At 49.0% G+C, this 13,953-nt stretch overlaps 1 protein-coding gene across 2 annotated transcripts in view; it reads right to left on the bottom strand.

Annotated features, from left to right (window-relative positions):
• Nucleotides 1–13,953, bottom strand: part of AUTS2 (activator of transcription and developmental regulator AUTS2) — a 795,462-nt gene that overhangs the window by 61,959 nt on the left and 719,550 nt on the right. For both annotated transcript variants that reach the window (XM_082008612.1, XM_082008613.1), the window contains exon 6: nt 8,249–8,297. In XM_082008612.1, coding sequence (XP_081864738.1) covers nt 8,249–8,297 — 49 coding nt within the window. The remainder of the gene's footprint in view (nt 1–8,248; nt 8,298–13,953) is intronic.

Genomic DNA, 13,953 nt, shown 5'->3' with positions numbered 1-13,953 from the left:
CCTTTTCTTGCTGCATTTGGGTTTCTGGTGAGAAATCACTCAGCTCACAGAGTCCAACCAAAGCCAGGGCAGCAGCAAGGTGGGGGAAAAGAGCGGGACCCACCGGGGACAGGGAGCGGCGAAAGGGGCTCGAGCCACCCTGTGCAGCATCCCCCTCGGTCACGGAGGTGCACAAGGGACAGAAACAAAAGGCAATACAAGTGGTGCCTGGGTGGCTGAAAGGCTCAAGGGTGTCGCAGGATTTACTCCTGGGGCCCTCATCCAGCAAAGCGCTTAAGTGAACGCTCATGTGGTGTTAACAAGTGTTTAAAGTCAGTCAAGCAACGAAGCACAATACGGAATTGAAGCCTCAATGAGGACAAAGTCGGGTCTGTTTATTCTGCTCCTGAGACTAAAAATGCCCTCTTACAACCCTCTCCAGATCTTGAGAAACAGCAGCATTACTTCATGACAAGGCCCTGCCTTTTCTTTTGGACAAACCATGCTGAGCCACAAGAACGTTAAAAATTCACCCATTTAAAGTATCATCCTTCACATCTTCCTTGCCATCGGAATGAGCATGGTAGTTCTCACATGGAAGCTTGATTTCAGTGTTTCTGCCTACTCAGACAAATATTCTTGCACTTAAGTCACACAGTGAAGGGTTTATTCACATGTTCAGACTCTGTTTTTTTAATTAAAAAAAAAAAAAAAAAAGCTGAGACTTTGGAAAGCAACAGCAAGATCCGCCTGTGGTTCTCCACTCCTGTTACCACACTTTGGAAAACAATGACTAATTCAAGTAACTTCATGGACTTCTGTGGGCAGTCTGCTTGATAAAATAACATCTTACTTTGTAGGATCATTTCATGTTAAGAAATATTTAAAATATGTCGGCACAGTGGTGAAGTCAAAAGGCATTCTTGTTTGGGGGACAGTTGAGATACAGGAAGAAAAAAAGCCTCTTTGCTTTGGTTTGTAAGCAGCTATAAAGACTTTATAAAAGCACAATTCATATAGATGTCCCTGTGAAATTCCTACTGACATCCAGAGTGTCGAGACTGATTACTCTAGGATATGAGATACTTTGGAATGCATTTTTTTTTTTAATGAACAGGATGTAAGACAGCCTGAGCAAGGAGTGTTAAATAGTGCCAAGCAAGAAAACATTAGATCCGACAGAAAAAGGGACTCCGGAGGTGAACTGGCAGGTCAGTGGCACAGATGGGGGCTTGGGAAGCCCAGGCACCCCCGCGTATCTGGTACGCTGCTTACTGAGCACTTTCTGCACAGGTCTACAGTCTCCAACAGATCTTAAAAAAGGGCTCTGCGATACACCTTGGATGGCGGCTAGAAACAACCTGTTTCTTTCTGAAAGTAAAGTTAATTTATGGCCCATTCCTACTCCTTTTTGTCTTTTTTTTCGCCACACGAGCACACAGCACACAGTTACACGGTGCTGCTGGAGGCACGGTTACTCCCCAAAAGGGCTGCAGGTACACAGCACTCCTCAGACAGCGGCATGCCACGGATGCACCCCGCACAGGCTGTTCCTGCCCTCGAGCTGGGACAGCTCAGGCCGCGTCAACGCACACTTTGAGGAAGCCCCTTTGGTCCTCTCACAACCTAAGCAAGTTGTTACGGAACCCAAGCCAACCCAATATCAACATTAAATACACAGATAAATCAAATGAAGGAACCAATTAATGTTGTTCAGTGTCATCTAAAACCACGTACCCGCTGTGTGAGCACGTTTGTGTTTACATGGTCCTTGGTTTAAGCCACAGGTTAAACCTACTCAGGTTAGACCTACTCACGGGAGTAGCTTTGCTAAGGTGACTGCTGGGGTGAAGTTCACGCCTGCTGGTGTAAACCTGATGTGAATGGTCTTCACCTCTCTGCTAAAAATGACATTGCTGTGCTTTTCCAGTTTGATAAGATAACAAGTGCCTGGCAAAGCACATTTAAGTTATGTAAGGGAGAGAAGAAGGGGGAAAAAAATCTTCTAGAAACAGCAAAACAATACGGCTTTATCTAATCTCAGCAACTTATTGCTGCTTGTCTGTGTGTGTGTGTTTTACTGACAAAATAAAATAAATTGAATCAGCTCACACACGATAACATGCTCTTTCCTACCTCATACTAATTGCTTGGCTAATTGATGTTTGTTGAACTTTCTCCATTTCATTGAGTGATTAGGTACAAAGCTAACAGTTGACATCTGTAGGCGCTTAACTGGCGTCTGTAATTACTGTTAATGTTAAATAATTGTTAGTTAATTGGAGTGGTAACTGACTGAATGGAATCCAGATTGTGAAGCAAAAAGAGACCTAGTTAAATAAACATACATTTTCAGAGAAAACAACATTTTATTACACGGGAGAGAATAACAGCAGGCCAGATATGGGAGGTCTGCAGGATGCTTGCTCCATTTATGAAATCTCATGCCAGAGTCCAGCATGGACTCCACTAACTGCAGGTATGTCAAGTCAGGATCTTTGCCATCAAAACACTCCTATCCCCAGAACTTTTCCGCCTTATTTTGAACCGATTATCATGATTTGTTATTTTACAGCCTAGCGCTGGTAAGTCTTTTTTGAGAAAATCAAATATAGTTTAATCTATAAAACAAACATTCTCTTCAGAATGGATACAATTACGTGCTAGTAAATATTGCTGCTTTGCTCACTGAGACTGGAATAACTTAACTTTGCTAAAATCAGCAGCCTTGAATGAACTCTTAGGGGAATACGATCACCAATTGACATCAAAGGGTACTTGATACGAGTACAAATGGGCAAGGATGCCCAGACCAACGCTTGCAACAACCGTCTCCCTCCACTATTTTGGTCAAGAAAAGCCAGACCCTGCAGGTGCTTGTACCATGCTGGCTGGTTTACAGTTTTGTCTTGAATTACTAACTTAAAAATTATCAGTGAAGCCTTGGGAAGACTCCGTTTTTGTAAGATCGTTAAGTTTTAGCATCTAAGAATCTGAAAGGTTTTGGAAGAGGCTACCTTTGACTTTCACCTGTCCCTCTGGGCACACTGGGTACATCACATTATCCAGCAACCTTTTCCTGCAGCTACAGAGCAGCTATGGTATCTCCCAGCACTGGCAACCCCGCCTGAAAACCATCAGCACGTAAAGAGGGAAGGGGCATGGGAAGCATACAGATGGAGAGGAGTGGTTTGTGCTTAGGAGATGCACCTGTAAGGGGATGTTATGGAACAAACTCTTTGCTCAGATAAAGCCTCCATGGCACAGAAACAACTGCCTTGCTCTCCCAGAACAAAGCACCATCTCAAAATATGTATTGACTTTTTTGTCTGCCTGACTTGGAAGTTAGAGTGAAGTGATGTACCAGGTCTTCTAACCTAACTTGCAGGTACAAGAAACCTGGGGTCCCCAAAACCAGACCTTCTTCCAGCACTCAGTCCCTCACTAATGAGATACTGAACTTTCACATGAGAAATACTGAGAAGCCATTTGAAACCCACAAAACACAGGGAAACCAAGCGATCCAAAGCCACCAGGAAAGTCTCCACCAAAAAGGCCAGGATACGCCATCACCAGGGCGTCACTTGGGGAGGGTGAGCCATCATATCAACCACAAAAAAGAAACCTGTAGAACTGCTCGTATGATTCAGCAGTCCCTGAGGTTTGCTGGCTGACGGGTGGGTTTCCTGCAGCACTGGGATTGCTCCAGAGCCCTAACAGAAAACTAGGAAGCAGCATTGCAGTGAGGAGAAAAGAGGCTGCATGGAGGACCAACGTACGCATACAGCAGCCCCCCCAAAATCGAAAGCAACACACTGAGAACACACACCCAGTGAGAGAGGGTGGTAGGTACATCCCTACAGAGCCTTGGAAAGGAGGGAGGCAGCAGCAGTCGGTTCTCCGGCATACCGACCACGTTAATAGGGCACACGTGCCATCTATAGTGTAGCGGATCCACTTACATTCCGCATCAGGTGCTGTGGGGATGGTTTACGTAGAGCGAGCAAGAGCACTTCCACACAGCCAAGGGACCTCCTGTGAATGGGATCAGCAGAGATGTACTCGCCAACTGTAGCTCCCTACTTGTTCACAGAAACAGATGTTGTAGAGGGTCCTCAAGAACTGATTCACCATAGACAGACAAGGGGAGAAACAACAATACGCCTGTTGTTCTAGGGAAGGACATTGCTGTAGAACCACCTAAGAAGCCAGGGCTTGATCTGACCAGTATTTCAGCCACCAGTGAGGACTAGTAACCCAGACACCTTGATCTACCTCCAGCTGAGAGTATAAATATTTCCCTGACAGCTGGTGATGCCACGAAGCAGAAGGATTCATAAAGTTTACATGAACATCCTGTAAACAATTTGAACATAAAAAGCTGTAACAGCCCAATTGTGCTTCTGATCAAAGGCAAACTTCAATATGCAGCACAAACGAAAACTTCATCACTTTGGGACTCATTTCTCCCTCCAGGAAAAAGCTGTTCTCCAAGGGTACGTAGGAGGGAGTTAACATAAATGGAATACACAGTAGTAGTAGGAGCTGCCTGCTCTACAGCTTCAGATGTGTCTATTTAAATTATTAAGAGATAATGGAATTTAATTATGCTGGAAAGTCATGTTACAAGAATGCATGAACAAAACTTGTACTTTGGCAACGATTAATGGTGCTAAGGTCGACGCTCTCAGAGGGTAAGGAAAAGCTACGTTCTTCCAAAGACTTAAAGGCTGCAAGCAGTGATCCCAAACTGGAAGGCCCGGCCTGCAGGGAGGGAGGGAGGGGACAGCCCGGGAGCGGCAGGCAGGCGATGCACTCTCTTCCATCCCTTGTCCACCTCGTGTATTCAGATGGCAACAGCTCCTTTGTCAAGCGTTCCTAAGGGCCCAGACCCTCGGGAGTTTTTAGGTGCTTACTTCCCAACACGGCCACCTGGATTTCCAGGGGAAACATTTCCCCAGAGAATTTTAAGCATGACGAGGCAAAGCATTCCTGCCCGAGCGATGGAGCACAGGGCTCCAATTCACAACCGGGGACAACTCACTTCAGCGGCAGCTACAGCGATTCCTGCCCTGGGGACCGAGCCGCGTCCCTCCCTGATTCACAGCCCTGCTGCAGACGTGGCGTGGGGCCGGGGACCTCCAGAAGCAGAGGCGGTGCAGAGCTGACGTGGGAATCCCACAGCCCCCTCCAACGCGACATCGCTCAGCCATGACATGTACCCCAGCCCTGAGGGGCTCCAACAGCCACAGGCCACCCCCACAGAACTCACAGGACCCTTCCGGATTTGGGGATGTATCTTCCCACTGAGCTTTAAGGGCAGCTAACTCCTAAATGGAAGTTGAGAGAGTTCTCAAGCGGCTTTACCCCTCTCTTCAAGGCAGGCACTGGGGAAGAATTACACCGTGCCCTTGGTTTTTTAATGATCAGTATTTCTGAGGAAGGGACTGCCCCACAGCACACATCCATACTAATCCATCACACCTTGAGCTTGATCTCATCTTCGGCCTTGAAGTCCACAACTAAATGACAGAAAGGGGACAAAATGGACACACAAGACCTAAAATGCTTCAGGGTTTCTACCTGCTTTGTGAATACATTATTTCTCTAATTTCTGCTAACTCGGCTATAAATAATTCTGCAAAATGAAGAAGACAAAAAGTATGTGTGAGACACGGGTAGCTGTGGGACATCTGAGAGGAACGGCTCTGGACACGGAGGGATGTACACTTGTCAGTCTGCCGAGCCCTCCCAGCCTGGTCCATCAGCCAGGAGCTTTGACTTACAAGGCAAATCTGACCTTTCTTACGAGTTACTTCTATTGCTTTTGGCAAAAGCAGCCGTGGACAACACGGGGGGAAGAACTGGCTTGGAAGCAAACAGACTGAATTGCAGAGAGAGAACTTGAACTTGGAATACATCAGACTGACAGCGCCCGGACAGTCGTCAGCTGTCCCCAGGGCAGACACTCGGAGAAGGCGACAGCCTCCCAAGCGCCGCCGGCCGCATCGGGAGCCCTGCACCTGGCTGCAAGCAATTACTGACATTATCTCCGAACAGGGGATCTTTTTTGAGGCTCTTTTCCTGATATTTAGCAGTTTGAAAGCTAATCCCTTTAACAAAACTGTGCCCTATGCTTTTTCCGCCCTCTTTCCCCTTAATCTCTTTCTCCCAGTGGTGGGGGAAAAAAAAAAAAAAAAAAAAAAAAAGGAAAGAAAAAAAATACCAGTCAGCCTAGTTTGGCCGCACCTGGATTTGCATTGATTCTTCCCTTGTCATTCATGTTACCAACAGGAATTAGCATATGGCTTTAAGGGGAAACTCAGGAGGAGAAAAGAAAGACGCCATTTTGATGGAAATAAGGGGCAAAGGAATAATCTACCATCAACTAAAAAGCTTATTTGTGTACGGTTTCCCAAGCAAAGCTTCGAAAAGCCCATGTTGATTTTAGGCTACACAAAGAAACCCTAATCCTTTCAAGGGAACTAAATCACCACAGAAAAGTACCTCAGAAGAAAAGGCTCCCTGTCAAGCATGGGTATTCACAACCAAATAAATGCCACGAATCAAGCTCGGTAAGTAAACAAAAATAAGAATGTGGGAAATGTGTTCGACTCAAAAAAAAAAAAAAAAAAGAGAGAAAACGAAAGGAAGAGGAAGAGGGGCCTACTCTTCATCAATCACCTCCCCGGGGAGGAGAGCCCCCCACCCTGGTTACAGGCCTCCGCCAGGAATGTGGATTCACCACTGGGCTTCTCTGCCCTGGCCCAGCCCCAAGAAAGGGTTGCTCAAATGCCAAAGCTTTTTACAGGGAATTAGCAAAATAAAGATGCAGTCACATGTAGAGTGGGGGCCTTGGGTCACTGCAAACACACAACTCTTCCTTTCTACTTGTCTGTGCCGCCAATCCTCCGCCCATGGCGGGGCCAAGGGGGAACCTGTAAATGCAATTAAACAGAAAGGACTTACAGGCTTGCCAAGTGACATAACCCAGTTAGACCACAGAAATGATCCATCCAGACTGTACTTCCAGAGAGTACCAATACATGAAAAACAGGAATATGGATCCGTAACGCAATTAAAAAGAGGTGTAATTCAATATTCAGCAAAAGACTTCAGAAGCAATGGTATGTCAGCACGGGAATCCCAAACGTAACCAGGTCACGTACTGTCCCCGGTTAAACCACTACAGCTTCGTGGAATTAAAAGGCACAGAAAAACACCGGAGCGACGCACTGGAACAACAAACCCAAATCCGGTGAGAAGCTCAACGGGCAAAGACTGAGCAAATCCACACCTGGTCAACAAGAAAGGCCTACATTCCAAATTAATCAAATCTGTCTCCTCTAATGCAAACTGATTCAAATGTTCCAAAAAACCCCAGCAAGTTAAAATACCGTGGGTGTCCAGCTAGAAGCACACCCTTTCAACTAAGCAGTTACCACACACTGCCATTAAGAAGCAGGACAGGGGAGTGAAAACCAGACACGTTTTAAAGGCTTTGAATTACACTCATTGGTGCAAGGCATGCCTGGAGCTGCTCCCTCGACCCTCCTCGCAAAAACACAGACCAAACCAAACGTAAGAGCTAAAAATAAAAAATCCCCAAAGCCTACAGTCTTTCTAATAATGCTGCTTGAGGACAAGCTCTGCACAGAAGCTCACTGGCACTGATTTAGGGTAAGTTTTCCCTTAATGTACTGTTATATCATTAGCCACTCTCTCTTTGGATTGCTGTTTGGAAGAAATTAATGGGATACTGAATATTTAAATGTGGCCCTCCATATCATTTATTAACTCTACAGAAAGCACACAGCACAGTAAGCCATGGTTTATGACTATTATCCTGTGAATACTAAACGTTGGCTTGTTATTACTGTCAGCAGCGTAAATTGGCTATTCATAATGCCACGTCTATCATGTAGCTGATGAGTAACAATCAAGTTAAAACATTTTGAAAACTCTTACAGTTATTTAAATGAGCTTAAATTAAAGCCATTTGTAAAATAAACTATTCCCCAATATTGTTATTTAAATTAATTCTGACCTGGCAGGCAATGCATTATTTAAAGCCTTTATTTTATATTGCTTAAGCAACCCAATTACCAAGCATACAGAACATGTCTGAAACCAAGAGAAACATAAAAAGCACTAACAAGCTGATTGCGACATTTCTGCAAGACAAGTTACATTTCATCTCCCATTGAAATTGCCATGAAAAGAAATGGCGGGGGGGGGGAAATGTTTGTGATGTGAATTGCAGTCTTACCTTTATTTGTAAGAGCGTTGAACAGTTTTTCAGAGCTGGCATCAGATGCCTGAAAGACCAATAAAAAAAATACGTCACATTTTCTACAAGGAACAGATTTCACAAGGCATGGCGGTATATTTATACATACACATATGTATGTGTATTTTAGAGAAACAAATCAGGTGGCAAAACCAAGAGAGCTAATGGCAGCTGCAGCCTCCGAAGAAAACGTCCGTAAGGTGGTGCTGTTTGGCTGTGCTTCACCGCCCTGCAGTGCAGACAGTTATTGGGAAAGATTCTATTTAATAAAGAAAGAAATGATTTTTTTTTTTAATTCAACATATTAGCTGCACAGAAGCTCTATTTCTGTACTGTAATTATCCAACACATTCTGACACTGATTTTGCAATGGAGAAGAATCACAGTTTTGCAGCGGACAGCCCAGTTCTGGGAATTCGCAGAACTGCGGATTTCTTAATTAATTTTTAAAGTCTTTTTGGAGACACTTACTGTGTCAGTCGTTTGATTCTTACCATCTTTAAAGCAGTGCTGATAACTTAGGTTAGCAATTTTATAAATTGCTGCTACATAGTCTTTGAAAAAGTATGTTAGTATTTAGTATTAGTATGTATTTCCACATAAGGTTTGCCTTCATCAGAATAACCAATTCTCGACACCACGCTTTGTAAAAATTAATAATCCATTTCTTTTTTTATCAAGCCACCTTTACCCGCGGGAAGTTTTTTCCTCCTAACGTTGCGTTAGCACCTTATCTACTACTGCTGTTTGTACGCAAGCGTGCCGGTTAATCTTTCCACCTACTACTAAAAAGCCTTATTTAAGTTTCACACAAAAACATCGAGCTCCTCCTTTCAGAAACTATAATGGCAAGAAACCAGAGGGGGGAAGGCAACACTGCAAACGGCAACGTTACAAACATCCTGAGCCCCAAAGCAGAAAGCATTAAGTTTACGCATCTGTGTACAGCTGTGTTTGTGCACATGCCTGTACATAATACATATATACATATACCTAAAGCTTAAACTTATATCACCTACACATTCACGAAATGCAGAGAGCTGTTCAATTTTGAACTGCATCTTGGATCCAGCCCTGCTGAGAGATAGTCTGCTTTTTGAAAATACATCGAAAGAAATGTGCTCAGTAACAAAACAGGGCAAACGGGGGAAAATGCAAGACTTGAGGAAGATTTTAGTCTTCTCCTAGAAACTGTTTTCTCACTGGATTCAGGAAAAAATGCTTAAAAACACTGCCTATTCGGCAAGCTGGCTGCGTGTTTTTTTTTTTATTAAAGGGAAGGAATTTCTGAATTCAAAACCAGATTAAAAAACCCATCAGACAAGCAACATATATTAAGTATCATGACTACACTAAAAACTTTGGTGTGAAATTACCAATAAATAAGTGGAACAGTTCAGGCTGCATATCATACTGTAGTAATACACCAAAATAATTTGCTTGCCCTCAAGTTAACAACATACAAGATTTCTATGGTTAATTATTAAAAATAGCTGTAGTCTTTTTCAGACTTCTAGGCAGGTATTACTGGATTACTGCTAGCTTATTTAAAAGCTGTGCTGGTATACTTCTCGATTAAATACCTTGTAAACACTAGATTTATTACCCAATGATGGATTTATTATTCAGTGACGACTTTCTCTAAATTAATGAAAATATGTGAATGCACAAATTGAAGAGATTGAGAAGGCCATGTGCTTTAAAGAGCAGTCCAATATTAGTCCAACAAATTAAGAGATGCTCAATGCTTTCCTAACCTTGCCAATCAGCCTGCTCTCTGATTAAAAAGAATAACCTTTTCCAGTGAATTTCATGCTGTTCTCTTTTGAAATGCAGCTTCTCTCAGAAGTCAAAACTCTCCAAACTATTTTTTCTTTTTAGAAAGAAATCCATTATTAAAAAAACGAGCAAACTTCTTAACAATTCCAGCTATTACTTTATTCTAGTGTTTCAAAATGAAACAGCACAGGGGAACTACAAGTTTCCTGTTAGCTTGATTTTTGCAAACGCTAGAAAGAAAAAAAAACCACCTTTTTTTAAGAAGTTTGCTTTAATGCCAAGCATAAACCAACGGACTGTTTTTAAGCTACGTTTTTTCGTGTGAAATCCTTTCCTGTGCTATTGCACAAACCAGTCGGAAACACTGCCGTGAAGTCTGGAGTGGCACTCCTCGGACGTAACGTGGTGCACAATGCTCCTGCCCGAGCAAGCGGGGCGAGGATTAGCAGCCCAGCCCGCAGCTAGAAAAGGGAATACTACTAGGGAGACAAAGCTCGTCCGAGAGCCGCTCTCATTTCGCATTGCTGACCACACACCACCAACGGAACAGCAACCTGAAGAAACCCCATCGCCTGGGTTACCGCAAAATAACCCAAACCCATTTCACCGGCTTGAACGGTGAGACGGAACTCTGACTGCCCGTTTCGTTACTTCAAAATTTGGTTTTAAATATCACACAGAAATTGAGGTAACGTACAACTGACACAGCAGTGAACACCACCTCCGCGAGCAGACAGGTACTGGATCAATTTCCACGCAAGTACTATTTTCCCGTAGTTAGGCAGGCACATCATGCAACACCACCAAAGGAACACAAAGCGCAATTCACGTGAAAAACCCCCAGCAACTCAGCACTGAGTTGAAGGATAAAATGCGACGCCTTCGCAGTGCTGACCCAAACTCCCTCCTGTACTGACAGGAGTCTGTGCAGGCAACAAAGTGCTTTTATTTCCGTGGTGGGTGCTTTAAGGCGATGTGGCCAAACCTCGGTGTTTAAGCGACGGAGAGGAGCTCGGCTGTCCCCGTTACGCGCGAGGCGTAAAACTCTTCATCCCCCTTTTATCCTCATCGTTTCCAGGTCTTACGTGAGCAGCCGGTGCAAGACACCGTCTGTTGGCAGCAGTACGTTTCGGGAAGCCTCCGGGACCGGCGCACCCGGGAGCGCCGCGGGCGCCTGCAGCCCCGCAGGCCACCCTGCCGCCAGCAGCCGCTCCCTCCTCGCGCCTGGGCCGCCTCCCGTGCGAACCCCGCCGCGGCGCTGCGCGGCTCAGTCCTTGCCGAGGCGGACGAGAGCGGCCGGCGACCCCCGGGCGAAACGGCGGGGCTGACCGTGCCCCCGCGAGCGCTCCTCCCTCCGCCCGGGACGCGCTGCCATCGCGGGGACGGGCGACGGAGACGCTTCTCTCGCGGCGGCGCGGCGCGACTCGCTCCCGCCGCGCACCTGCCCGCGCCCCGCGGGGCCCCGCGGCCGCCCCCGCCCCGGGCGCAGCGGCCCGGCTTCGGCCCGCGGGGCCGGGAGAGGGCGGGGGCGCTCGCGCCGCTGCCCCCCACCCCCGCCCCCCCGCCGGGGGAGGGGGGCCCCCGCGCGCGGCCGGGCCCCGGGCCCCGCGCCCCCGCCCGCTTTACCTGCTGGCGCGGGGCTGAGCGCGGCGGCCGGCCCGGGCTCGCGGCGGCGGCGGGAAACTCCGGTGCAGCGCGGCGCTCAGAGTCCCGCAGCCGGGGCCCAGCCGAGCCCGCCGGGGAGAACTCCGCGGGCCGGGCGCGCGGGCCGCCCGGCCGACATCCTTCCCGGGCAGCGGCCCCCCGCCCGCAAGATGGTTCCCCGGGAGGAGGAGAAAGCGAGAGGGGTGCGCGGGTGGGCGAGGGGGGAGAGGCGGCCGCGGACAGCTAATGGAGCAGCAGCAGGACAAAGGAAACCATGTGCGGCGGCGGCGGCGGCTCCGGGTCCCGGGGCGGTGCAGCCCCTCCTGCCAACGCACCTCCCTCCGCGGGGTCCAGCGCCGGCGGGGCGCAGCGGCTGCGCGTCCCTTCCGTCGGGCGGCTTCTTCTTTTTTTCCTTCTGCTTCTTGGTTTTTGGGGGGTGAATTATTGTTGTTGTTGTTGTTTTTTAAAAAGTCATGCCCGTCCTCTCCCGAGACAAAGCGGACGCCGCCGGGGCACCGTCCCTCCGCCGCCCAGGGCTCGCCGCGGCCGCGCTCAGGTGAATTCCATCGGGGAGCGGCAGCGGCCCGGCCCCGGCTCCTCCGGCCCCGCCGAAACAACCTCGCAGGACTGTAATCCCCGGCGGGGCGGCCGCTGCGCGCTGCTCCGCCCGGCCCGGCTGCGGGCTGCGCGCTGCCGGCCGGACCCCTCGTCCGCCGCCCGGGCGCTGCGCTCCGCTCCGCACTGCGCGGCGCTCCGCGTGCCGCTCCCCGGCCGGCGCCGCCGCCAGCCCCGCCCCCGCCCCGCCCCGCCGTGTCCCCGCGGGGGGAGCGGCCGCGGCAGCCGCCTGCGCTCCCCGCGCCGCGGCCGCGCTGGCGGAGCCCGGCGGTGCGCGGGGGGTCCCGGCTGCAGAGAGCCGCGGCGAGCCGGGCAGCCGCCCCCGCACCGGAGGCCCGCGGCACAGGAGCGCCCGTCGGTAACGAGACAATCGAAAACGCCAGACAGCGCTGCGCGGCTTTTTAACGGATTTTTTTTTTTTTTTAGATGGAAAAAAAAGCCATGTCCCCAGCTGCAGCCCGGCTGGCCCGCGCGGAGACCCCCAAGTGCCAGCACGCCATGGACCCCTCCCGAAGCTTGGGGCTCCGGGGCGCTGTGCGGGGGGGGCCGGGGCACCCCGGCTTGCGGAGACTCGCCCAACTCCAGTTCAAGCACCAAATGTTACCGTCAATGGGCGATGGATTCCCTCGTCCCTGTAGGTTTTTCTTAAGCGCCACACGCCATTAGTAATAGCCACCGCAGAAAATAAATGCACAGACACGTGGTTATATAAATGATGATTCACCGAAGCACAGCAGTCGGCGCCCAGCGGAGTCTCCTATAAACCAAGCTGCTCTGGAGATGAGCACCAGTTACGTTCGTGGTATCCCCGTGCGACGAGATGTTTCCCGGGCGATGACTAGGTGCTAAGATAGGTCCGATGGGCTTGCGAGGCCTTGCCCAGGGAGTGTTTTCAAGATTTCAAATCTTGGAATTGGTTTCAAATCATTACCGGGCTGGGAGTGCTAATGGAATTAAACTCCAGTGGGCTCCACTAAGATTTGGGCTAAATCCTCAGAAACAGGGTTGACAGACCCGGCTCACCTCAGCCTTGGAGGAGGTGACTCTCTTAAGGAGCAGATGGGAACTACCTACACCAGCCAGAAATCAAAAGCAGAGCAGGGGCTGTGGGCGCGTGGTTGGCCTCACCTGACCCAGGAGAAGCGTCACACACCCAAAATCCAAGGGGAGCTTCGGAAGACGTGCTCATGTCCTGGCCCACCTCAGGGGGCTCACCTCGGGGACGGGGCGTGGATGGTGTGAGATGAAGAGGGACTGCCCTTCGCCCAGCCCCGGGGTGGGCGCGTGGCGCTGCGCAGTTCCCCCGGCACAGTGACCGGGGCGCAGCCACGCGCCAATGGCTGCAGCGGCGCCGGAGGCCCTGCCCGCAGCACACGCTACAGCACGAGAGGGGAAGGAGGGAAAGCGTGGTCTGAACTGTCCACACAAGTAGAAGGACTATACTTAAGGAAAAACTCCTCAGAAAGCCTTCCTACCAATTACTGATGTAGAACTACAGGATTTTATGACAATATTTCTCATTCGTTCCATCGCTGTACGACCCATTGAAGATCAGTTTTCCTCCTTGGCATTACTTCGTGGCTTTTCCAAAATTGGTATCTGAGGTGCAGCTGCACTGACTGCAGTGGCTTCCACCGGGACAACTA

Source organism: Phaethon aethereus (assembly GCF_964289735.1).
Source record: "Phaethon aethereus genome assembly, chromosome: 19".
Classification (NCBI taxonomy): domain Eukaryota; kingdom Metazoa; phylum Chordata; class Aves; order Phaethontiformes; family Phaethontidae; genus Phaethon; species Phaethon aethereus.
The sequence above is the reverse complement of the archived record's forward strand: the minus strand, read 5'-3'. Positions and strand labels throughout refer to the sequence as shown.